Source organism: Taeniopygia guttata, chromosome 29, assembly GCF_048771995.1.
Source record: "Taeniopygia guttata chromosome 29, bTaeGut7.mat, whole genome shotgun sequence".
Taxonomy (NCBI): Eukaryota; Metazoa; Chordata; class Aves; order Passeriformes; family Estrildidae; genus Taeniopygia; species Taeniopygia guttata.
Genome location: NC_133054.1, coordinates 5289906 through 5316207, shown reverse-complemented (window position 1 = coordinate 5316207; position 26302 = coordinate 5289906). Strand labels below are relative to the sequence as shown.

The 26302-nt window shown below is 52.1% G+C and overlaps 3 protein-coding genes across 5 annotated transcripts in view; 2 read left to right on the top strand and 1 right to left on the bottom strand.

Moving 5' to 3' along the window:
• Positions 1-13790, bottom strand: part of SCN8A (sodium voltage-gated channel alpha subunit 8) — a 53483-nt gene extending 39693 nt beyond the window's left edge. Inside the window, exons 1-2 of one of the 3 annotated variants that reach the window (XM_072919694.1) lie at positions 13642-13790; positions 4331-4660 (exon numbers count right to left, since the gene is read on the bottom strand). In XM_072919694.1, coding sequence (XP_072775795.1) covers positions 4331-4606 — 276 coding nt within the window. In that variant the 5' untranslated portion in view covers positions 4607-4660; positions 13642-13790. Of the gene's footprint in view, positions 1-4330; positions 4664-13641 lie in introns of all 3 variants that reach the window. The other 2 variants (XM_072919693.1, XM_072919695.1) reach the window with 2 other exon arrangements.
• A 1555-nt stretch (positions 13791-15345) lies between these two features.
• Positions 15346-17362, top strand: LOC100218813 (thiol S-methyltransferase TMT1A). Its single transcript, XM_002192019.6, has 2 exons — positions 15346-16018; positions 16623-17362. Exons 1-2 carry the CDS (start codon positions 15509-15511, stop codon positions 16857-16859), a joined length of 747 nt encoding a protein of 248 aa, XP_002192055.4. The 5' UTR covers positions 15346-15508; the 3' UTR covers positions 16860-17362.
• Positions 17363-18380: 1018 nt separating this feature from the next.
• On the top strand, positions 18381-26238 carry TMPRSS12 (transmembrane serine protease 12). Its single transcript, XM_032744882.3, has 5 exons — positions 18381-18558; positions 20372-20570; positions 22480-22751; positions 24411-24553; positions 25877-26238. Exons 1-5 carry the CDS (start codon positions 18468-18470, stop codon positions 26123-26125), a joined length of 954 nt encoding a protein of 317 aa, XP_032600773.3. The 5' UTR covers positions 18381-18467; the 3' UTR covers positions 26126-26238.
• Positions 26239-26302: the final 64 nt, after the last annotated feature.

Below are 26302 nucleotides of genomic sequence, written 5' to 3'. Positions count from 1 at the left end.
CCTGCAGAGCTGCCCCAGCCCTGGGGGGATGTGGAGCTGCTGGAGAGAATTCCTGATTTTTTAAGTTTTCTGCGCAAAGAAATCTACTCTGCCTCCTGGGCAGAAATAATTCTCCATGCTGTCCCCCAACCACGAGTGGGCTGCAGTTATTTAAGGGATGGGAGCAGAGATCCCACATTTGGCATTCCCTGATCCCAGCTCTGCACGCCTGGATCCACAGCACCGACAGCCACGCTCAGCCAGCAGCTCCATCACACTCTGCCTTCCTCCAGCACCTGGAGGGGATGGAGAACACGCCTGCCAGGGAATCCAACCTCCTCTCTTCACTCCTTCCCTTCCACACCCACTTCTCCTGCTCCTCTGAAGCCAACTGGAGAGGCAGAGCGGAAGAAAAAAAACCACCATTAAGCACTCAAGACCTGGAAAAGGCAATGAGACGCTGGAAATAAGAATAAAAGGCTGATTTTTGGGATGGTTCTGACTCTTTCCTCTGCTTTGGTGACTTCACTGAAATGCAAACCCGGGAATGGTGCTGTGACCTTGCAGAGTCACCAGCACGGCCACGGCTCCCGAGGCACATTCCAGAGCCAGACGTGCCTCCCGCAGCTGGTCCCTCACATCCCTGAGATTTTCCTGGGCCAAGGTGACATTCTGGACCCACGGGGCCGTTTCCAAAGCTGGCATGTGACTTGACAAAGCTGCAAGTCACTCCCCTGGCACGAAGGCTCTGGAGAGATCCTCAGGTGCTTCCCTGGCAGCCGGAGGTGACCTCAGGATCCCAGCCCAGCCTCAAATCTCACGTGTGCCTGGATTGTTCCTTTCCCACTGAAATCCACCCACCTCAACTTATCCACAGCCTCAGCTCACAGAATATCCAGGGACCTTCTGCTGCCTCACAGCTGCAGCCTTTGCAGAAGCAGGAGCTCCACCTCGCTCTGCAGCAGGGATGAAATTTGAGGGAACTGGAAATTTGAGGGAATTGAAAACGGCCCCAACCTGGCAAATATCACCTCCAGAGGGAAAGAACAGGGTGAGGAGGTGTTTATAGGAATGGGCTGGGCCACAAATGGATCAGAAGCAGAGAGAAGATGGAAAAGCATTCAAAATGAAAAGCCTGGTAAGGGTGTAGGAATGAAAGAGGAAGATGGTCCTGATGTCTTAAGAAACACTGAAGGATTTAAGGCCATGCTCTGCTCCCATGGCTGGGGTTGAATTTTGGTTTTCCTGAATTTTGTTTGCACATGTGACCGAGGAAGTTCATGTACCTGCCTTTTGGATATATTAATTGAAATGGTTTGGGTTTCCATAATAAAAATGGGCAACTATTGTTCCTGCCTTGTTCTTCAGGTCAGGAACTGGGAGGCCATCACGACTTGTAAAACAAAGAATGAAAAAATTCTTTCTGGTCCTTACACAGAGACAAAAAGGAGCTAAAGCAGCTCTCAAACTGCTACCTGTGAGCAAAGGGATTCCAGACTCTCCTCAGAGTCATGACTTACCCCTCACTTCAAGACACTCAGGGGTAGAATGTCCAGAGCTGGGAACAAGCTGAACTTGATCCTGGAGGTCTTTTCCAGCTTCAAGGACTGGAATTCTGTGACAGGCTTCAAGGGATTCTGGAATTCCTTGACTCCCATATTGCAAAATGAAACTGAGCAGAGGAAAGAGCAGCACACTGGACAAAACCATTGCTGGGCTACAAACCCAGGACTTGTGGCTCCCTGTGGCACGGTTCTGTTTCCAGGTCACGCTGTTTCTCTTTTAAAGATCAGTTTAAAAACAAAGAATGATAAAATTCTTTCTGGTCCTTACACAGAGACAAAAAGGAGCTAAAGCAGCTCCCTGATGTGCTACCTGTGAGCAAAGGGATTCCAGACTCTCCTGAGAGTCATGACTTACCCCTCACTTCAAGACCCTCAAGGACACTCTGGACACCAAGAATGTGTCCAGAGCTGGTAACAAGCTGAACTTGATCCTGGAGGTCTCTTCCAGATTCAAAGATTCTGGGATTCTGGAATTTTGCAAAATGAAACTGAGCAGAGAAAAGAGCAGCACATTGGACAAAACCATTGCTGGGCTACAAACCCAGGACTTGTGGCTCCCTGTGGCACGGTTCTGTTTCCAGGTCACGCTGTTTCTCCTTTAAAGATCAGTTTACAGGCGCTGGGAAGTTCAGCTGCTCTGGTAAAATGCAGTTTCAGTTTCCTTAGACAAACCAAGATCACCCTGTCCTGCTGCAGGGAAAAGGAACCGGCTGCTTCGTCCCTGTGCACGCTGCAAAAGCAAAGACCTGTGATGCAAAACCTTCTGGAGAGAGGTGGGGGGGAAAAAAAAAAATCTTGGAAAACTTCCCATGATTCAAGCAGATTCGCAATTCCTGATGATTCAGAGAAGGGCCTTTTTTATTTGCCTTAAAAAAATTTCTTTGTGGAAAGTCACTGCCTGTTGGAAGGAGCACAAAGGCAAGGCCGTGCTGGGATGGACACAACAGGAAGGGAGCAGAGGGTTCCGGGGTGGTGGGGACAGCCAGACCCTGCTCGAGGTCAGCAGGGCTGGGGAGGGGTTTGCTCCCATCTCCAGAACCTTCCCTGCATCTCAGCCTGCCAAGGATTCCACAGAGCACTCCCAGAGATGTGACAGATGCCTTCAGAGAGGGGGGTGCAGCTCATTCCTCGCTCTAAAAATGAAAGGTTTATTAATAGCCTCGTGTTGGGAGGCAAACGTGGAGAGGGATGCAGCAGGAGGGATAAGGGGGTTCCCTGTGCCTCCTCCTTTGGGGGGAATGTGGAGAACCATGGAGCTCTGCCCACTGCCCCTTCAGCCAAAAAAAGCCATGAATCAGCCCAGTTCTCCCACTGACACCACCCCTCCAACTCACAGACACAGAGAGGCTTCAAAAATCACAGTGGGATCACAGACACCTCCTAACACCCCTCTGGTGGGTAAAAGGGGTCAAGAGACCTCGGGGTTCTCCTGTGAAGCTGTGGGTGCCCCTGGGTCCCTGAAGCACCCAAGGCCAGGTTGGACAGGGCTTGGAGCAGCCTGGGATTAGTGGGAAGTGTCCCTGTCCCTGGCAGGGGTGGCACTGGATGATTTAAGGTCCCTCCCGACCCAAATCCTGCAATTCCATCACCAGAACCAGACTGGTTTAATCAAGAGAAAATATTTGAATGAATAAAGTTGAATAAATAAAGAATAAATAAATAGTTGAATAAACAAAGAAGCATTGCTGAGGATAACCAAGCTGCCTTGCTCCCACAGCAGCTCCTGAAGGAGCACATCAGCTGGGCACCACGCTGCCACACACAGATCCCCAAATTTCAGAGCCCTGCTCTGAGTCAGGACCTGCCCTCAGCACACTCTGGACACAAGAATTAATTGCCACAACCAACCATTAAATTAATCAGTGTGAACACAGCAAAGAAGGGTCAGGTACACTCATCCCTCCCCAGATGCAGCTGATTTCACGTGAACGATGCCCTGGCAGTCTCAGAGTCACTTCTGAGCGTGGCACAAAGGTGTGTCCCAACAAAAACTCACCAAACATTGGTCACCCATGGCAGGGATTTCACATGCAGGCAGCTCTGAGCTCAAAGTGCCACATCCCAGCTCCTGTCACCCACACGCTCAATCTGCAGCTCCCCCAGAGGCACAGCTGAGCCTCATGGAGATGTGACAGTTTCAGCTGGCTCAGTCAGATTGTGGCAAAGAAAGCGACGAAATTAAACGCTGCAGAACCTCAGCTTCTCAGAAAATCAGTGACCACGCTCCTCACTCCATCACCAGTGGATCCCTCCCCTTCATCCCCAGCTGAGTTTGCCAACCACCCCCTCGCGACATCATCTCTTCAAACACCTCAGAGCCCATAAATGCTTCCTGCCACATCACCTTGGTCCCAGGCAAATTAAAATTAAGATGAAAGAGAGTTAATTAGTCTCCTTTTTTGCCATGATTCTGCGTCCCAGTACATCATAACCATCAACTTCAGACTGAATTCCAGGTAAGTGATGAAACACACACTTACTGTTACCCCTCCGTTAAATTCTTCTTATTGCCCTGATGGTTAAAATTGGCACATTAGCACAACTTGGACTATTTTTAGTTTCCAGAGCTTGTTCTCCTAACTCCATCCTTAAAGACTGAGGTGATAGAGGCGATCACATCACCAATATTAAACCTCACAGAAAAATACACAAGAAAGCAAAACAACCAAACCATCCAAGACTCCCTTTCTTTTTATCTTCTCTTTAAACCATACCCAAAAAAATAAAAAGGAAAGGGAAAAAAATAAAAAAAGGCTCTTTAGCAACTCCTTCCTTTGCAGACTCACTTTCTGGGTCATATAATAAGGGTCAAAGTCCTCCAGCGGCACAGCAACCAGCCCTTTGGGGATGTCCCCGTAGATGAAAGGCAAATTCTTGCCCGCCTCGAGGTCACTGTTGGGTTTGGGTTTGCTGTCCTCGTCGTCATCGCGGTGACTGCTGTCCTGCTTGGAGCGCTGCTTCTTCTTCAGCTCGGCGATGTGCTTCTCGATGTTGGCCAGCGACTCCGGCGTGAAGGGCTTGAAACTCTCGGGGCCCGGTGGTGCGAGCAGCCGCGCTGCCATCTTTTCATCCTGCAGCAGCTTCTTTCCAGGTGCTGCAGCCCGGGCAGGTCAGCTCTGCTGGGAGAGAGCAGAGCACAGGGTGAGAAGGGCCACAGGCAGCCCTGCTGGGCACAGCCCCACAACGGTGACGCCCTGGGAGGCTCCTGGGGTTATTAAATCAGGCTCCTGGATTTATTAACAGGATCTCCTCAGTGGATGCACCTTGGGCAGTACAACAGCCCAGTTGTGGCTCTTGTTGTCCACCCAAGATGGACAATGGTCACAACTTTTTCATACAATTATCAATTTTGAAGCCCTGAGGTTGTAGGTGATGCCTTGAGAGGCTCCTGGAACAGAGCTACACAGAATTAAAGAATAAAGGAGGGATTTATTAAAAGGATCTCCTCAGTGGATGCACCTTGGGCAGTACAAGAGCCTGGCCATGGCTCCACCCAAGATGGACTTTGAGTTATGAGTTTTTCATACAATTATAAGTTTGGTCCATTTACATATCAGGGGTTAATTGTGCAATTCCATCTCCAGGTGATCCAGTCCCATCCTCACAAATTGCTCCCCTCAATTTGTTGTTTTTGACAATTTTTGGGCCTGAGGCTGCAGTGGTGTCCTTGGTTCTGGGCTGGAAAAGGATTTTTTTGTCTGACTGAACTCTGAGGAGAACTTGCTAAAACACTTTATATGAAATCCAGAACTCTACACCAATACAGAACCTGGAAAACATGAAAACTAAAGCTGAGGGCATCAGAGTGAGGAGCAGAGCTGCTGGTTTCATTCCCAAAACGAGCTCCTGGCATGGAGAAAAAAACATTCTGTAAAGCAACTTTGTCCTCAAAGCCACTACTTTCCTGCAAAAACAGCTTGACCGGTCACTGCTCTCAGCAAAACTGATTTTTAGACAAAATTTCAAGCCAGCCCAAGTTGGACCAGTGTTGTGCCAGGGTACCAGCAGGTTCCTCACTGTGCTAACAAGGGGTTGAGCAAAGCACTCCCTGCTACACGCAGGAGCAGCTTGGGGCTGGGTTTAAAACTGCACCAGCACCAACATGAGTGTGCTGAGCATTCCCAAAAAACGCTCCTTGCTGCCCTGTCAGGTGTTCCTGCAGCTGTGAGAAGTTCCCTCAGGACTTCACCAAGTGCAAGGAGAATTCTGGATGCTCTTTTGGCAGGGCCAAGCCCTCACAGGCTCACCTGCCTCACCTGCTCTGGAGCACATCACAGCTCTGAGACAGGAGTCAAACCCCACCTTTTTGTTTTACAGATTTATTTAAAGAAACTGCTCCCTGTGAGGTGGGCAGGCCCTGGCACAGGTGCCCAAGGAAGCTGTGGGTGCCCCCAGATCCCTGGAAGTGCCCAAGGCCAGGCTGGACAGGGCTTGGAGCACCTTGGGACAGGGGAAGGTGACCCTGCCATGGCAGGGGTGGCACTGGAATGGCTTTAAGGTCTCTCCCAACCCAACCCATTCCACAATTCTATCAGTTATGAGGGTTTCTATTAATCTGAGGCCATAAAAACAAAATCATTTAAAAACACATCCATCAAGCACTAAAGCAATTCCCAAAAGTTCAATTTGCCCTGATTATTTGGGTTAGACACAGGGTCTTGTTGGCATCAGATGCACCACAAAGGACAAAAGCAAAGGCAGAGCTGCAGGGCACAGGTGAGAATAAACTCACAGAGCCTCCAGGCGCTCTGGCAGGGTTTGTCCCATCCCTGCATGGAGCCCTGCTGTAAATGCAGGTGAACCCAATGGGAAGAGATGACGATGTCTGGCTCAATTCAGAAGGCTGAATTATTTCTTTATTATAACTATGCTAAAATACATCAATATACTATATAAAAGGAGGATATTCAAACTACATACTACTTTCTCTGACTCCAACACAACTCGTGACCCTCTCTGGAGAGTCCAGCCCCAGTGGGTTGGATTGGCCACCAGGCTCAAACAATCCTCACCAGAATCCAACCAAGCAACACCCCAGGTAAACAATTCTCCAAACACATTCCACATGGGAAAAACAAGGAGCAGAAATAGAAATTGTTTTCTCTTTCATTTCTCTCTGTGAAAAATCCTGAGAGGGAGAGAAAGGTGCTGGCCACAGGGCCCCTCGCCCTCCTGCACTCAGGAGAAGCAGAGCTCTGAGAAGTTGGTTCCCCCAAAAGCAGCCACCCACCAGCTCAGCTCTGCAGCTCTGCTCCAGAACCAGCCACGCCAGGAATCCCTCGCATTTCTGAGCTGCTGCTCTCGCTCCAGGAGAGGCCAAGGGAGGAGAGAGGGATGACAGAAACCCTGCACTGATGCAACAGCACTGCAGTGCTGCAGGCTGGAAGAGAACCCAGCCCCGCCACGCTGCTCGGGGAGGGACCCAAACATCAAATCCAGGAGGAAAGGCACAAAAACCGTGAGGGTTTTTGGCACGGAAGGAATCCCAAAGCTGCCTGGGATGAGGTCCCTCAAGCAAGGAAAAAGATAAGCTGTAAGGTCAGAGCTTTTAAGGCAACACACAAACACAGCATCCAAATAAATATTAACGATCTGGAGAAAAGAATGACTTTCAGATTCCTTGGAAATGATGACACGGGGTTGAATGGTTAAAAATTCAGCTAATTCAGCACGAGGTCAAGCACCCCCAGCCTGCCCAGGCCAGGAGGATTGTGCTGAATTCACGTGGGAGGAGTTCAGGGAAGCTGAAACTGAGAACCACAACTCTCTGGAGTGCAGTGGGAATAAATAAAACCCAATAAATAACCCAATACCTGGAAATTCCAGCCCTCAACAGAGCATTTCCAAAGCTGGAACACCCAGTGCAAACCATTCTGAGGGAGCTCAGGTTATCCCTGGCTGTCACACAACCTTTCACACCCCCAAGCCTCACATCAACCTGAAGCTGCACCAGGCACGGAGGGCTCAAAAGCTGTTTCCAGCTCAGGTTTTATTTGGAGATCCAAAAAAACCTGGAGTACAGATCTCCCTCCTTATGTAATTCCAGAGCACAGCAGGGCCAGGGCTCTCTTCCTAAAAACCTGACTGGGTATTTCTGGAGTAATAACAGTAAAGTCTCAAAAAAGATGGCAAGAAGGAGAGAGAAGGGGCAGGATCTTGGTCACATTATCTCTGAGACATCACCAAATGGCCTGCTGATATTAAGGAAAATTAATTTATTCTATTCTTGCAGCATTTGCATGCATTTAATTACCAAATTTCCCACATACTGTGAAACTATAGAGCAGCATTGGGGATGTGGTCTAATTGAATGGCACAGATAAATATGTAAGGCCTGAATTTAGAAACCAAAGTAGCTCAGGGACACAGCATAAAAAAGGAAAAAAAAAATGAAGGCATGGAGGAATTTGTGCAAAATTACACAACCCACAACTGGAGGCACCAGCTCAGCTGACTGCCCATTTAAAAGAAAAAAACACAACCAAAACCAACACCACTCCCCAAATCTGGTTCACAGCTGCACATGGCAGCAGCTCCTCCACGTTTTGATATTTTGGAATTACCTACAGGGCTTTTTCTTGTGTCCTGTCAACACATGCCAGTGACCTGAGGGTCACCCTCCTTGGGATGTTTTTGCCTGTCCTGACTTCATTTGTTTTCCCAATAAATTATCCCACATTAAGGTAGTGGATGAAGTAAGATGTGTGTCTCCACCTCATCTTCATCAAGGAGGAACTTCCACAGCTGGTCTGCCTGGCAAAGCTTCTGGAAGCTAAAAAACCTTGGAAATGTTCTTTTCCAACCAGGGATGGTCCTGCTGGATACATCCTAGGATTTATTTTGGCCCTTTTTCACATCAAGTTTTTCAGCCTGTACTAAGAAGAACCTTCTGAAAATTGTGGGTCTTTTCCCAATTTTTATCCATGGAAAAGTGCACTGGGAACAACACCACGCTGCCAAAATCAGCAGGGACAGAGACTCAGCATCCAGGTGAGCTGCAGAAGAGGGGGACTGGGTGAGGGATCCATGGATACCTGCACTGGGAATGACACTCCCAGGGAGCCAGGAATTCATCCTGGGAGCTTGGATTTGGGTGCACACAACACCCACATTGCTCAAATGCCAAAGATTTTCCACCAGAAACTGCTGCACCGAGGTGCCCAGTTGCTAAGACTTAATTATTTTTTCTGAACGTTCCCAGCAGTCCATTTACTGCTACATTATGAAATATTCCCAATAAATTATTCAAGTTGATCATCCAAATAAATTAAAAAACACTTTTGAGGCAATTTCCTTGCTTTAATACACTTCCTCCTTTATTAATTACCACCAGCCAGTCATTCACACTGTGTCTTTGAGACTTTCTGTGTGAATTTTTATATAACCCACATGGACACACGTGCCTCTTGATTCCAATGTGAGGAAGGAAAATATGGTGTAGACATACCATAGACAAACAAGGAAAGCTCTCATGGCGCATTTGATGCTGCAAAGTGGAAGAAAAAGGAGATATTTCCACTCCCAAGCAGCATTTATTGCTTGGTGCTGGGTGCTTCCCCACCCTTTGTGGAAGAGGTCAAGGGCAGATTTGGGACAGGGCAGGGAAGTGCTCATGGTCTTGAAACAGCCTAAATTTGGACACACACACCTCTAAAGGTAAAAAAAAAAAATGAACAGAAATGTACAGAGGAAAGAGAAGAAGCAACCAACAGCAACAGAGAAAAGTTAGAATCATGGGATGGTGGGATGGTGGAATGGTTTGGGTTTGAAGGGACCTTAAAGCTCATTCTGGTCCTGCCAGGGGAACCTTCTGCCACCTCAGGCTGCTCCAAGCTGGCTTTGAAGACTTGGCCACACAGGAAACATTATTAATTAACAACACTTTAACGAAGACCGACTAAAGACTGATTCCTGCAGGGTCCTCACTCCCTCCCAGCAGCTCTGTGGTTTCAGTAACGCCCCCAGTAAGTTACAACAACTAGTTAATCCCAGTTCATTAATTAATCCCTACTTCCCTACTCTGTCCTTACTCAAGGCCGACTTGGGTTTATCTCCCAGCTCACATAGAACTTGGGAGGTTCACAAATTAAACAACCTGAAGTGCTTCAACTTCCCCCTTTTAAATTCAAACTTCTGAACAAAGAACTGTTCAAAATAGCTTTTGTGCAAGAGTTCAGCCACTAACCCAAATTTAATTCCTTGTTCAATTCATTCAGCCCATCCATGACCCATAAAACAGGAGTCAGGGAATGGTTATTTTACACTATAATTTTGGGGGAATTAATTTATTCTTGTGGAGCACTCAGATGGTTTGAGTACAAAGGGGACAAATATGAAAGGGGGGAGAATAAACAACCCCTTTTCTAGTGCTGAGATAAAAATTTCTGAGGTGTGCTGGAACACAACCCAGGTTTCCCTGTGGAGCGACACTTTTCTTCCCTCCTCATCACCCCCTGAATATCTGATCAAACATCTCCCTCCACTAATGTCAGCTATTCCTGCTTGTCTTGACACCACCATCCTGCCACTGATTTCACTCAAAAAGTTCCTCTTCCACTGGAATGGCCACATTTGCATCCAACCTCCTTTTCCCACCTGGGTGACAGAGATCTCACACTGAGGAGGCTCAGCCTGGAGAAAATCCCCCCTGAGCCTCCCTTTCTCACTCCCCACAACTCTCTGCTCCCTTCTCCAGCAAGGAAGGGTTTATTTCCACAACCTTAAGACCACCTGTGTAACTATTCCTGTAATTTAACACCACTACCTGGACAATTCAGCAGTGTCGTGCAGTTTTCAAGACACATTCCTCCCCAAATCATCTCTCAGCAGAGTTCATGATAAACTCCTCACACTTTCTGGCTGGGGCAGAAGTACAAGGAGCACGGAGTGGGACTTTCAGAGGGCAGCAAGATCGCTGAATTTGGCAATGCCCTGTTCAGGAAGGAGCAAAGCCCCAGCTTTGGCTGCTCTTTCTCCTCAAAATCTCCCATTTTCTGGAGTGCTCCATCAGGAGGGAATAACAGGTACAGGATGAGGCTGAGGGAATTCAGAAGTTGCTCTAAATTTGGAACAGCATTTCAAGACAGAATCCCAGAATCCCTGAGGCTGGAAAAGCCCTCGAGTCCATCCTGTGACCGACCCCCACCTGGTCACCCAGAGCACTCAGTGCCACGTCCACTCATTCTCTGGACACCTCCAGGGATGGGGACTCCACCGATCTCTGGACCACTCACCTAATTACTCCTAATAGGAGCACCTAATTACTCCTAAAAAGGAGACAGTTTTGCCTAAGCTAGAAGAACATGGGAAGTGCTAAAAGCCAGGCTGGAACCTGAGCTCATGTCAGGGAGGTTTTGTAATATGCTCCTGCAGCAGGAAGCCACTTCTTCCCTACTTGTATTCTCCACCTCTGCACAGAAATAGGATCACGAGGCACAAGAGGGGCAGTCCAAGCATTCCTGAACCCCACCAGACTCCAGCCAACGTCCCACAGGGAGCAGCTCTCCACCCCACCATCCCCAACATGAGCCATCAGCCTTTCCTCCCTGTGCCTCCTGAAACTTCTCCCCCCGTGCTTGTTCCCAGCTCATTTTGTTGTTTCACTGCCCCTGCCCTAAGCCAGCCCATTCTCTGAGCTCAACAATAAATTATTGATCCCGGTGCATCCGTGGATGTCAATGGAGGCGCAGCCACTGGGGAAGGCGATCGATGCCCCCGGGCCCGCGTGTGACAGCAGGAGCCATGGGGCCACCACTCAGCCATTGAAAAACAGCAGCTCTCCATCGAGATGGAAACCCAGACCAGGTCACTTCAATGGAAATCACACTCAAGCAGCCCCACCAGCAAGCACAGACACGGCCCCAAACGGGAGGAAGATGATTCTGTGATTTGTGTTCGGAAGATACTTCATTTCCATTCAGTGCTGACTTTGTTTCTGCTTTATTTAACAGAACCAAGGCACAGCCATGCTCCATTTCCTGAGGCACGTGATCCTTCGCCCTCCTGCCGATTAGAAACCTCCTCCTACCCAATAGCCACAGGATTATACTTGTTCCACTGAGCAGCACAGTATCTATACCATGATCTACATCTAAGCCATACATACAAGCTTATATAACGATTAAATGATCTGTGATGGCTCCAGGTTCTCCACCCTGGGTGAACAACACTGCAGAAGCACCCGAACTCGTTCAAATGACCCAAGAAACCTTCGGTCACGCTGTTAGTTTTACATAAAACACCAAAGAGGAGAACAGGGACTTTCTAAACACACAAAGGGTGGAAAAGCCCAGCACTGGAGGCCTTAGGACAGAGCCAGCAGGGAAAGGTCCCAGCGGAGGGCAGGGGTTTGTTACTCCTAAAGGCACCAACTGCCCAGGCCCAGGGCTATGCAGAGATCCTGAACAGCTTCACCAACTCCATGTGGCTGCCCCTCAAGAGCTCGGGAGGGCAGTGATGGACAGAAACGGGCACGGGGAGTGCCCCATGGGCCCCCCCAGCCTCGCCCACACCTTCTGCCCTGGGCCACCCGCTGGAGGAACCGACCCCAGAGCATCCCAGAACCTCCATCACAGGAAAACAGGAGCATTTCCAGGCCCCATTCCTCCAAAGCAGGACTGTCGGGAAAACGGGAAATCCTGATTTCCTCCCTTCCCACCTCTAAAAGCAGCGGCAGGAGGGGGACAGGGACCCCCCACCCCCGTTGCTCCCAATTCAAGCTTCCCGGTGTGAAAAGAGGACGTCCCGGTCACGGCTCCCGGTGCGGCTGGAATGCTGCAGTGTGCCAGGCTCGGGTTAGGCGTTCACACCCGGCACGGCACAGCCGGAGCCGCCAAATCCGCCCCAACCGCGCGGCCCCTCGGGGGGCTCCGGCTGCCGCTGCGACACGGCTCGGGGGGACCAGGACGATCCTCCCGCACCCCTCCAAACCCAGCTCGGGGTGCGCACCCGGCTGCTGCCCCTCGCCCGCACACACTCCCTTGCCAGACTTTCCGACTTCACCCCGGATCATCCGCAGCCGCTGCCGTGGAGCATCTCCCGGCGTCCCCACCCCCACATCAGCCGGGCATCGGTTTGCACCAGAACGCAGGGGGAGGAGGGGAGGAAGGCACCCAGATTTTTTAATAGAAAAGCCTCGTGAATGTGCAATTCCCTCCCAGCAGGAAGGGGGAAAAATCATATAAACCAAATCTGCCCTCACCATCCCCCCCACCTCCTCCCCAAAAAAAAAATCTGTGGCGGAAGGAAAGAGGGAAGGAAGAAGCACAACCACGATGCTGACCCAACATCTGGGTCAGCTGGAACACCAAGCATCCCCCTGCCCCCTCCAAAAAGAACTCTGCCCTCCAAAATCCCCCCTGCCCGGGCAGGGGAAGCTGTGTCAGCCGAGCGGTGGGAGCAGGGGGCGGCGGAGGGACAGAGCAGCGCTGCAGCGAGGGCCGAGGGGGAAGGGACAGCGAGGAGAACTCGGGCTCTCCCTTCCTACAGCGCACAGAGCACGGCCCCGAATTTGGGGGCTGGGAGGGGGGTCCCGCGGGCCCCCCGGGCTGCGGGGCGGAGGGGGGATGGAGGCAGGGATGGAGGTAGGGATGCAGGGATGGAGGCAGGGAGGGATGCAGGGAGGGATGCAGGGAGGGATGCAGGAGCGGACGGAAGGATGGAAGGATGGAAGGACGGGGCTCCAGGTCGAGGGTGGGCGCAGGGGGTGGTTGCCCCTTCCCAGAGGCAGCTCGCCGGCCGGGGGACGCTGATGCCGGGCCCGGGGTCTCGGGCTGCAGCGGACGGACCCTCCCGGGCCGGGGCAGCGGCTGCCGGGCAGTGCTGAGTGAGCACCCACCCGGCCCCCCGAGCCTTTTCCCCGGCTGCGGGGTGCCCGAGCATCCACCGAGGGGATGGCTGAGAAGGGGCAAAGCTCCGGGACCCTTCTCAGGCAGGGATTTGGGGCTGGGGGCTCCCCGCTATAACCCCGCTATAACCGGCTCCGGTGCCCGCGGGGCTCTCTGCGGCAGAGCCCCCGGGGGAGCCGCGCCGAGGCGGCCCGGGGGATGCAGCCAGCAGCGCGGGGAGCGGCGGGCGGGGGTCCCGGGGCTGCACTCACCGTGTCGGGCGGGCTCAGCGCGGCCCCGGCGCGGCGCTGCCGGACTGCGGCGCGGGGGGAGCTGCGGGAGGGACTGCGGGTGTCGCCATCTTGGCGCGCGCCCGGCGCTCCCCCGCCCGCGGCCCGGCCCCCGCGCGGCCCGCGCGCGCCGCCGGGGGGCGCTGCTGAGCAGCGACGGACGGAGCGGAGCGGAGCGGAGGAGGGAGCGGGGAAACCCCGGCACGGCACGGCACGGCCCGGCCCGCGTGGGCATCGGCATCGTCCCCGTGTCCATCAGCATCGGCATCCATGTGTCCATCATCAGCAGCATCCATGTGTCCATCATCAGCAGCATCCATGTGCCCATCATCCCATCATCAGCAGCATCCATGTGTCCATCATCATCTTTGTGTCCATCATCATCCTTGTGTCCATCATCAGCATCATCATCCCTGTGTCCAGCAGCAGCAGCAGCATCCCTGTGTCCGTCAGCAGCTGCATCCATGTGTCCATCATCAGCAGCATCCATGTGTCCATCATCATCGTCAGCATCATCATCCCTGTGTCCATCATCATCAGCATCCCTGTGTCCATCATCATCCTTGTGTCCATCAGCAGCAGCATCTCTGTGTCCATCACCATCGTCAGGGCCCGCGTGTCCATCATCACCGTCATCATCCCTGTGTCCATCGTCATCATCTGTGTCCATCATCATCATCATCATCCTCATCCCCGTGTCCGTTCCCGCCTGTGCTCTGTGCAGCACTCGGTAATTAAAGCTTGGACTCCATCCTGGAGTCCTTTCCACAAAGGATTCTGTCATTCCCGCTGTTCCATCTCCTGTAGCTGCCACAAGGTGGAGGCATGAAGACACAGCCGAGATCCTTAATGAAGCACCTAATTACTGCCACGGTTAATTGGCTTTATTGCCAGCAGAGGGAGGCGGAGACACGCCGGTGGCTTTCCCAGGACAGCAGAACTCCAAGGCACCCCAGCAGAACTGTTCCACAGTTATCGGGGACCACTCATCCCGAGGTTATCGGGGACCTCGGATCCTCCTGGCTGATCCACACTGCCACCAAATCCTTTGGAAAACTGTCGACTGCAAAGCTGCCAAATTCTTCCAAAATCCGTTCCTGGAGTGGTCAGTGTTGATTCGACCCGAATAAAAACCCAAACTCCACATGCTGCGTGCAGAACTAATTAATTCATTAATTGTTTTATCTCTGTCCGTGATTCCCATCAGCCTGGGAGATCACCGGCACCTCCTTCTCACCCACCAAAAGATTTAAGGTGTCCTCGAACTGCAAAGATTTAAAACTGCTGTTCAGAGAGAGCACAGCGCTGCTGAGCAAACCCAGCAGCTCCCAGGGGCTGGAAAATCAACTCCCTAACAGCTCCTTGAACTGAAACCTTGGAAAATCAACTCCCTAACAGCTCCTTGAACTGAAACCTTGGAAAATCAACTCCCTAACAACTCCTTGAACTGAAACCTTAATCAAACCCCTGACAAAATTCCTGCAGTGATCCAGAGCCCGGATGAGCTTCCCAGGGCAGCCCAGGCTGCTTTAAGAGACGTGAGTGTACCCGGAATTGAAGGAGGGCACTGGCAGAACTTTGGCTGGGCTCACACCGAGTTGTGCTGTCCAACTTGTTCCGGCTTGGGAACAAACTGGCAGCTCCTCCCCTGGGCTCTGCTCGCTGCTTGGCTGCACCTGCACTGTGCAGTCCTCGCCTGTGACCGGACTGGGAAATCAGCTGGAGAAAAGCGTTCACCAAAGCAACCCCAGCAGCTGACTGGACTCGGAGAGGACACGAATGCAGCTCTGACCGGGCTCCCGAGCTGTGCCACGCAGGAGGAGCAGTTCTGGTCTGCGTGGAGCTGAAAATGCCAGAGGCTGCTGCCAGCGTGCTCCTGCTCCGTGCTGGCCTGGCCCTGCTCGCCTGGCCCGTCTACCTGCTCTCCTTCCTGGGCATCTGGGAGCCCTTCTGCAGGAAGGTCTTTTTCCCTTTCGTCTTAGAAAAGCTTTCTGGAGTTCACGACAAGAAATCCAAGAAGCACAAGCAGGAGCTGTTCCGCACCCTGCCCGACTTCAGGGGTCCCTCCGGGGAGCTGCGGCTGCTGGAGATCGGCACCGGCAGCGGCTCCAACTTCCAGTTCTACCCAGCGGGCTGCAGGGTCACCTGCACCGACATCAGCCCCGGCTTCCAGGAGGGGCTCTCCAGGAACATGAGGAAGAACCAGCACCTGCACTTCGAGCGGTTCCTGGTGGCCGCGGGCGAGGACCTGGGCCAGGTGCCCAGCGGCTCGGTGGACGCCGTGGTCTCCACGCTGGTGCTCTGCTCCGTGCGCAGCGTCAGCGGCACCCTCAGCGAGGTGCTCCGGGTGCTGCGGCCGGTGAGTACCTGCCAAAAAACCTGCCAGTGACTCTGACACCTGCGCTGGAGGTGCCAGGCCCAAGGAAAGGGGAAAAACAAACAAACAAAAAAAACAACCCACAAAAAACCACAAAAAAACCCCATAAAAAACACCCCTAAAACAAAAGAAAACAAATTTAAAAATCAAGTGAAAATGAGTTGGTTTGAGCTCAAAACCCAGACCAAAAAAAAAAAAACCCCAAAAAAAAACCCACAAAAAAAACCCCACAAAAAAACCCCAAGTGTAAAAGAGTTGGTTTGAGCTTAAAACAGACTTTCAGCCTTTAAAGTGGCATTTTCATAGAACCATGGAATGGTTTGGGTTCAGAGGGACCTTAGAGATCATTTAATTCCAAAAAAAACAGTCACGTTAGGAACTAATTGAAACAAAACCACAACAAACTATTGCTGGAGTAAAAGAGGGATCAAATAAGCCGGTCCTTTGTGCTTTTTGAATGGGCATTTTGAATCTTTGGACGTTTCCTCCTTTCATTAATTCCAGCTAACAGAGGGAAGGGGAAAAGGAAAGGGAAAAGGGAAGTGGTGTGACCCCCACGCCAGCTATAAAATCTCTGTGTTCCCAGGGAGGAGTTTTCTATTTCTTGGAGCACGTGGCCGCCGAGCGTTCCAGCTGGACGTATTTTTGGCAGCAAGTCTGTTTCCCAACTTGGAAACTTGTCTTTGCTGGCTGCTGCCTCACGAGAGAGCTGTGGAAGAATCTGGAAGAGGCCAAGTTCTCTGAGCTGAAGGTACAACACATCAGCGTGGCCATGCCCTGGATGCCCATCGAGCCACACATCGTGGGCTATGGGGTGAAGTAACCCCCGTCCTGCCAAAATTTTTGTGTTCCCTCCCCCCCAAAAATTCCTGCACGGCACAGGGTTACATCAGTAACACAGCGAAGGACTTGAATCAGAAACCAAATTGTCAGGTGAGAAGAGAGGGCCAATTTCCTGAATCGCACCATCAACAAAGCTGGAAAAGCCCTTTTGGAGCAGAGTCCAGCAGGTAACAGCACCAGCAGCGTGTTCACCACTAAACCACATCCCCAGTGCCACATCCACACGGTTTTTGAACACTTCCAGGGATGGTCACTCCACCCCTGCCTGGGCAGCCCGTGCCAGGGCCTGACAGCCCTTTCTTTCCCTGAAGAAATCTTTGCCTTATCTAATTAAACCTCCCCTGGTGTACCTTGAGGTTGTTTCCTTCCTGAAGCCCTGGCACTGCTGACCTTGCCTTGCTAGAGCTCAGTGCAGCCAGGGAGGATCCCAGGACACAAAAACCAGCCTGGGAAGCAAAAAATAAATGTATTAATGGAAGGGGACTGCTGTCTGTGCCTGGCTGACTCTGGAACAGGGATCCTCCAGGTGCTCCCCGCTGGGGCTCCATCGCACCTGCTGCCCCCTCCCCACGCTCCCTCACGGCTGCCCTGATGGAACCTGAACCCCCAAACCTGACCCTCTGCCCAGCTGAGGGTGGGACCCCTGACCCTTGGCCCAGCTGAGGGTGAGATCCCTGAACCTCTGCTCCACTGAGGGGGAGATTCCTGAACCTCTGCTCCAGTGAGAGTGAGATTCCTGAACCTCTGCTCCACTGAGGGTGAGATCCCTGACCCTTGGCCCAGCTGAGGGTGAGACTCCTGAACCTCTGCTCCACTGAGGGTGAGATCCCTGAACCTTGGCCCAGCTGAGGGTGAGACTCCTGAACCTTGGCCCAGGTGAGGGTGAGATTCCTGAACCTCTCCTCCAGTGAGAGTAAGACCCCTGAACCTTGGCCCAGCTGAGGGTGAGACTCCTGAACCTCTGCTCCACTGAGGGTGAGACTCCTGAACCTCTGCTCCAGTGAGGGTGAGATCCCTGACCCTTGGCCCAGCTGAGGGTGAGACCCTTGATCCTTAGCTCAGGTGAGGGTGGGACCCCTGAACCTTGGCCCAGGTGAAGCTGAGCCCCCTGACCCTTTGCCCGGGTGAGGGTGAGACCCCCGACCCTTTGTTCAGGTGAGGGTGAGCCCCCCCAATCCTTTGTTCAGGTGAGGGTGAGCCCCCCGATCCTTTGTTCAGGTGAGGGTGAGCCCCCCCGACCCTCTGCCCAGATGAGGACGAACCCCCCGACCATTTACCCGGGTGAGGACGAACCCCCCGACCCTTTACCCGGGTGAGGCTCCCTGACAGCGCTCCCTGAGGGCAGTCCGGCTCCTCCGTCCGCCCTCCCGCGCTGTCCCCGCCGACCCAACGGCCCGGGCCCGCTGCCGGAGCCGCTGCCGGGCCGGTACCGCTGCCGGAGCCGCTGCCGGGCCGGTGCCGGAGCCGCTGCCGGGCCGGTGCCGGGCCGGTACCGCTGCCGGGCCGGTACCGCTGCCGGGCCGGTACCGGTGCCGGCCGTTCCCCGCGGGGCTCCCCTCAGCCCCGCCGCCCCTCGGCCCCGCCGGCCATGCGGGCTCGGCCCGCGCTGCTGCCGCTGCTGCTGCTGCTGCTCGCGGGGCCCCTGCCCGGCCGGGCGGCGCCCACCGACCCTGCGGACGGTACCGGGACCAGCGGGGCCGGGCCGGGGCGGAGGGAGCGGGGCGAGGTGGGGCGGAGAAGTCTCTGGTTTATACCGAAATCGGGTGAATTCGGTAACGCGGCGGTGAGTGAGCGTGGTTAACCGCAGATCTGTACACCTGGGTCAGATAAACACGCCCTGTTTCACCTGGGCTGAGAAAAGCGCCGAGATCCCCTGACATCCCGGGATGTGCGAGGAGCGAGTCCTGCGGAGCAGAGATCCCTGGAATGGTTTTGGCTGGAAGGAGGGGACCTTACAGCCCACCCAGTGCCACCCTGCCATGGCAGGGTCACCTTCCCCTGTCCCAGTGCTCCAAACCCTGCCCAGCCTGGCCTGGGGCACTGCCAGGGATCCAGGGCAGCCACAGCTGCTCTGTGCCAGGGCCTCAGCACCCTCACTTATATTGGGAATTTCTTCCCAATGTCCCATCCAGCCCTGCCCTCTGGCAGTTCTCCCTTGTCCTGGCACTCCAGGCCCGTTTCTGTGCTCCCTCTCCATCTCCCCTGCAGCTCCTTCAGGCACTGCAAGGCCACAGTTAAGTCAGCCCAAAGCTGTTTTTCCTCCAGGCTGAACAGTCCCAATTCTCCCAGCCTTTCCTCACAGCAGAGCTGCTCCATCCCTCTCAACACCTTAGTGGCCTCATCTCCAACAGGTCCATGTCCTTCCTGTGCTGTGGTGATGCTGGAGATTTAAAAACCCAAAACCAAACCAAATTAAACCCAGCAGCAACAAAAAGCACCCACCAAAACCCCCAAACACCCAATCAAACAAAAATCCCGAGACAACAGAAAAAAAAAGACCAACCCATAAACCCGCAGCACCCACAAACGCTGCCCCAAAAGCTGAGCTTTGCCCTCCAGGCTCCTGTGAAAAACGCCAATCACTTGGTTTTTAAAATTTTAAAAGTTTAATAATAATAAGATGGTTATAAAAATAGCAATACAATTAGAGTAATAAAATTTAGAGTTAGGACAGTTACAAGACGATAAAAAGCAAAGAATTACGGATGTCCGGATGCTGTTGTACACTAAATCATGAAAAGCATCCCTTGTGAACAAAGGAACAACCTTAAAAGCAACAGCCTGTTGCATATTTATATATCCTTCATGGTTATGCATACATTCTGTTTAAAACAAGAACTCTGTCTGTTGTATGTCAACTGTTCCCTTTAATCCCCATGGCTCTTCGAGTCTGAGCAAGGCCTGAAGAAATTAGCTTCTTCGGTTAAAAAATCGTAAATTCCTCTTCTCTGGAAGATTTAGGTATTCCTTGAAGCAAGTATTAAAAAAAACCCTTCACACAGAGTTTCCATTTTAACATTATGTTGTAACCTAAAACTATATTTAACACAACACTTAAGAGAATTAATACAGCACTGTCGCTGTTGAGGCAGGATGGGAATGAAGAGACCCAGATCAGAAGGCTGTGAGAGTAAAACTCCAATTTATTCAAAATGCACTGCTCTTTTATACAGAGCTTCGTGAGGACCAAATCCATTGGTTCTGAAGTGAAAACAACCCAAAGCATTGGTGCAAAGTGCTTGATGCACAGTGATAGAACTTAACTATAAACAATGTGAAAAACAAGAGAGATAAAGAATTATTTACATTCTTCTCCAGCTCTTTCCCAGGCTTTTCCCTGGCTAGAAATTCTCCGTTTCTTTCTTTGCATCTGAGTCCCACACAGCATAACTTTCTAACATGACACATACAACATTCATTGTGACGTGTGCGAAAAGCCAATAACCAAATGTGCATTTCTGACATTTCTCACAAGGCCGCTGTGTTTTGCAGAGTGCCAGCAGCAGCTGCAGCTGGGCCGGAGCGTGGTGTCCTGGATCGTGGGGGGCCACGAGGCCCCGGAGGGCGCCTGGCCGTGGGTGGTGAGCCTGCAGGTGCTGCGCGGCGGCGTCCGCTTCGTGCACCTCTGCGGCGGCGTCCTGCTGGGCCGGAGAGCCGTGCTGACCGCCGGCCACTGCGTGGACGGACGGACGTACGTATGGGCTGAGCCCTGGGCAGCGGCTGAGCCCTGGGCATCAGCTGACCCCTGGGCATTGTCTGACCCCTGGGCATCGGCTGACCCCTGGGTACCACATCTGACCCCTGGGCATTGGCTGACCCCTGGGCAGCAGCTGACCCCTGGGCATTGGCTGACCCCTGGGCATCGGCTGACCCCTGGGCATCAGCTGACCCCTGCGTGCCACGGCTGAACCCCCTGGGCATCACAGCTGAACCCCCTGGGTACCACGGCTGAACCCCCCGGGCATCACAGCTACCCCTGGGCACCATAAGTGACCCCTTGGTACCACAGCTGACCCATGGGCCCCACAGCTGAACCCCCTGGGTACCACGGCTGAACCCTGGGCACCACATCTGACCCCTTGGTATCACAGCTGAACCCCCTGGGTACCACAGCTGAACTCCCCGGGCATCACAGCTAACACTTGGTACCATAAGTGACCCCTTGGTACCACGGCTGAACCCCCTGGGCACCACATCTGACCCCTGGGTACCACAGCTGAGCGCCCTGAGCCCCCAAACTCCCCAACTCATTAGCTTTAACACAATTTCCTTTTTTCTTGTTGATCAGAACCAGTAATCTGGCACTTAAGATTTTTTTTTTTTTTGACAATGTGGTAATAACTGCTCAGAACAGGTTTTGAACCTCACTTACAGCAGCTCTGGAGCATTTCAGCTCCCAGCACGGGTCTGTTTTCCAACCTTTACCACAGTTGCACAATCTGCATCTGTCAGCATCCACTGTGTTGACTCAACCATGACCTGGGGGAAAGTGAACAGTAAAATCCTTGAAACTTGGAATTTTGTCCTTTATCAGGACTTTATTACATCAGCTCCTTGTTTGCATTCAGCAAACATTTATTTTCAAAGTAACGCCTCTTTAAATCATCAATTTAATTTCTACCTTAATTTTGGAGGCTAATTTGAATTTTATAGCTCATCCCAGGCCAAATTCAAAGCTCACTTAATATTTTTTCAACATACTTGACTAGAAATTAGGTCTGAATGACTCTACTCCTATTTCTGAATTTATTATTAATTTGATAGTCATTATTTTGCTTCTAGATAATGGAGCTCCCAGGTCTAGGTACAAGTAGAGTCTTTATGAGCATTGTGGGGGATAAGCCTCCTTTTATCCAACATAAAACCACATTTTCAGCTTTTTCAGACTATTATCTCCTGGTGGCCTCTGCTGAGATGGGGTGGGAGGGAATATCTGGGTGTCATCTTAAATCTTTAATCTGAATTTTCCTTAACATCAAGAGGCAAAGGGAATGTTCACATGGGCAGAATGGTAATGAGGCAGATTTGTTCCAGGAAATATTTACTATGGGATTTCCAATGTCTATTCCTGAAGGTGCATGAGCAGAAAACAGGGATAGATGGGATAAGGGAAGAAATTCCTTCCTGTGAGGGAGGCTCTGGTATAGGGTGCCCAGAGAAGCTGGGATCCCTGGAAGTGTCCAAGGCAAGGCTGGACAGGGCTTGGAGCAGCCTGGGATAGTGGAAGGTGTCTCTGCTCATGGCAGGGTGGGATGAAATGAGCTTTAAGGTGCCTCCAATCCAATCCAATCCTGGATTCCACCATGAAAACAAACAGTGAAACCAGTGTGAAACCCACCTGAATTCTTATCTTAAAGATGAGCTTTAAAGTGCCTCCAATCCAACCTATTCCTGGATTCCACCATCAAAACAAACTGTGAAACTGATTTAAAACCCACCTGAATTCTCATCTTAAAAGATGAGCTTTAAGGTGCCTCCAATCCAATCCAATCCAATCCAATCCAATCCAATCCAATCCAATCCAAGCCATTCCATTCCTGGGTTCCAGGATGAAAACAAACGGTGCAACTGAACTAAAACCCACCTGAGTTGTCTCCTAGGGACCCGTGCTCCTGGCGAGCCGTGCTGGGCGTGCACAACCTGCAGAAGCACAGCCCCCAGACAGCGAGGAGGAGGATCAGGAGGATCATGGTGCACTCGGAGTTCAAGAGGGAGACCTTTGAGAACGACGTGGCGGTGTTCGAGCTGAGGTCGGCCGTGCGCTACAGCCTCTCCATCCAGCCCGCGTGCCTGCCGCCCGCGGCCCTGCTGCCACCCCTGGAGAACAGCTCCGACTGCTCCATCAGCGGCTGGGGACGCACCAGCGAGAAGGGTACGGGGCTCCGGCCGCTGCTGAAACCCTCCCGTCCCCATCCTCGCCCTCTCCAGCTCCCCCAGTTCATAAACTCACTTGGCACTTGGATTTTAGAGGCCTTTCCTCACCTTTCAAAGGGGGAACGGCACCAGACTGAAAGAGGACAGGTGCCGGAGCTCACCCTAGGCCCTGGGTGGCTCCGTGTGCTGGAAAAGTCTCTCCTCCAGCCCGTGCTTCCAAAGAAAGGCTCAGCAGTCTCTGTTCTCCGGCCTCAAGGCAGTTTATTGCAAGTTATCTAAAAGATTTTCTCCTTGACCTGCTGTGGTTTGCTCACAGCTCAGGCAGAGGCACACACACACCCTGACATCCTCTCTGACTCTGACTGCTTCTTCTCTCCCCCTCTGCCCAGGGCTGCTGCTGTCTTTTATATGGTACATTACGTGTTCCATGGGTACAGTTTTTCCCCAATGCCTATTACCTATATTAAATGGTGCTTTTCTACTCTAAACCAACCTGTGAGTGCCAACATCACCAAGAACATGGAGGTAAGGAAGGAGAAAGAGGGAGGACAGGACAGGCCCAAATCCCTCCATCTTAAACCCTCTGACCCCCATGTACAAAACCAAAACCCCCCTGTACAGCACTCAAAAATTCTTCCCTCTACTTTGTAACTACTTCTACTATAATATCTAAACTTTTGTGACTTCTTGTTCTTCCTGCAAGGTTGGTAAATCATTCCATGGTTCAAACCCAAATGTCTGAGGGACATTGTGAGTTCCCACAGACAGGTTCAGAATAGATATTGGTAATTCCTCGCTGTGAGGGTGGTGAGGGCCTTGGCACAGATGGCCCAGTGCAGCAGTGGCTGTCCTGGATCCCTCTCAGTGTCCCATCAATTGGTTGGACAGGGCTTGGAGTAACCTGATAGTACAAGATGTCCCTGCCCATGGCAGGGGGTTGGAACTGGATGATCTTTAAGGTTCCTCCCAACCCAAACCATTCTCTGATTCTGACTGGATTTGCTCAGGCCATGGTCTCCTCACAATGTCATTTAACTCTGCAGTGAGGATCTGCTCTCAGGGGTTTTCCATCACAGGCAGGTTAGACCCACACAGCCGTAACCACAGGAATAGACTTTCCAGCCTTTCTCCCAAGTATAACATGAAAAAAAGGAAAATAAACTCAGCTGATTTCAGATTCGTGGTGCAGGTCAACGTGGGCTGCTGGAAAAAGCTACTTTATTGAAAAGCAACAATTCTGATGCCGCATGTTGTGAACTGAGGGGTTCCCGTGGGATTTATGAATGACTACAGCCCCTCCAATTCTCTCTTTACTCCCACTGGGCACAAATTCAATGCTTGTTGGTGTGTGGGGGTTTTGGGGACAGCTGAGATTGTATGAGCCTGTTTGATAAGTCACCTCTGACATTTTGAGCATTGCATGTGTATTATCATTGGTGCTTCTTCTGAGGAAGAATTGCAAAATCTACATCAACGTTTAAGCCACTCAAATTCCAATCCATTGGCAACAGGCAGGGTCTGTGTCACACCCATGTCTAAACATGTCCAGGGACACACCTAGGCTGGCAAAACAAAAAAAAAGAAACCCAAAAAACCCACAATAAAACTGCTACAAACCCAGCATATTTCACCTTTCTAAATTCTGTCTCCTTTCAAGGTAAACTCTCATCTGTGCTGAAACAAGCCCACGTGCGAATCCTCCCCCCCAACCTCTGCAACAGCTCGGAAGGGTACGCGGGGCTGATGAACGACAAAGCGCTCTGCGCCGGCGCCTGGGCCGGGGGCACCGACAGCTGCCAGGTGAGGGACTGTGCCACACCTGCCTGGTGAGGGACTGTGCCTCCTGCCTGGTGAGAGGGACTGTGCCACCTGCCAGGTGAGGGACTGTGCCTCCTGCCTGGTGAGAGGGACTGTGCCACCTGCCAGGTGAGGGACTGTGCCTCCTGCCTGGTGAGAGGGACTGTGCCACCTGCCAGGTGAGGGACTGTGCCACCTGTGCCACCTGCCAGGTGAAAGGCTCTGCCTCCTGCCAGGTGAGGGACTGTGCCTCCTGCCTGGTGAGAGGGATGCAATGTATTTATGCCACAAAGGTGGCAGTAAATTCTGTCTGATACACTTCCTGCTTCTCTCTGCACTTTTCCCCGAGCAGGTGACACGGCCAAGGCACAGGATGTGTGTTCCTCACTCGGAGCTCCCACACCATGGGGATGAACTCCCCAGTTAAGTGAGGAGTGAAGGTTTAGGTTTAGGCATGAAAAGGTGCAGAGAGAAAACGAGAATCTGAGTTAAAAGACACTGAAGCACTGCAGGTCTGGGGCTGTGGTCAGTGCAGTCCTGACCAGAATCAGGAGGAATTCCTCCATGGAAAGGGTGGGCAGGCATTGGAAGGTGCTGGAGTCCCCATCCCTGGAGGTGTCCAAGGAACAGCTGGATGTGGGTGAGAAGCACTCAGGTCTGGTGACAAGATGAGGATCAGGTTAGACCTGATGGTCTTGGAGGGCCTTTCCAGCCTCAAGGATGCTGATCCTGTCTTTCAGCAATAATGCTTTTTCTCTTTTCGAGCCTGGCCTTACAAGCTCTCAGAGATAAGCATTATACCCCTGATAGCTCAGCTACCTCAGGTGGCAGAAAAGAAGCAGGATGGCTCCTGTGACAGTGTTGGAAACCAAAAGTTTTAATAAAAGGCCAAGATAAAAAAGCTCTTTACAGAGAAAAGCCAGTCAGGGCAAGAGGTTCTTGCTCCTGCTAAAACACTTCACAAAACGAATAACTTCTTTTGTTCTCTTCTTTTTCTAGTGAATTGCTTATGTGGGACTTTTTGGCTCCTGTCCAATTGGGTATCCTTAAGTTTGAGGTGAAGTCCCCCAAGGTCCTATGAGGTGTCTTTTAACCAAATTGAGGAGAGAAACTTCTGGGCTTTTGTCCTTTTTAAGGGGACAAAGGGTGACCTGGGGGGCACATTCCCACCTTGAGCTGTCCAGGTGCTACTGCCCACACCTTGCTGTCACTGTGACTGTAACTGAGCTGTTTAAGTAAATGTAAAAAACAGACGGATTGCTGCCTGAAGTGTTTCCTGGAAGGAAACCCTTACCTGCTGCTGGTTTTTGTGGTGTTCATTCGCAGGGTGACAGCGGGGGCCCCTTGGTGTGCTACCACCCCGGCAGTGACAAGTACTACCTGGTTGGCATCGCCAGCTTCGGGGTGGGCTGCGGCCGCCCCCGGTACCCCGGGATCTACGTGCGCCTGTCTCAGTACAGAACATGGATCAAAGCCAAAGTCCTGCTGACCAACCAGACTCAGAGCCCCACTGGGGGCACCACACTCACCATCCTCCTGGCTCTGCTCCACACGCTGCTCACGCAGGCTTTGTAGAGAGGCAAACCGCCGTGTGCTCCTCCTGCAGGTCTGGCCTCCCTGGAAACGCTCGGAGAAAGCGGCTCCCTCCCTCCTGACAATAAATCCAAGAGCCAAAGGATGTGCACTTACTTTGCAGGAGTCATGTTTGCCATTGTATTTTTTGTTTCCCGCCTCTGATATCCACACTGACAG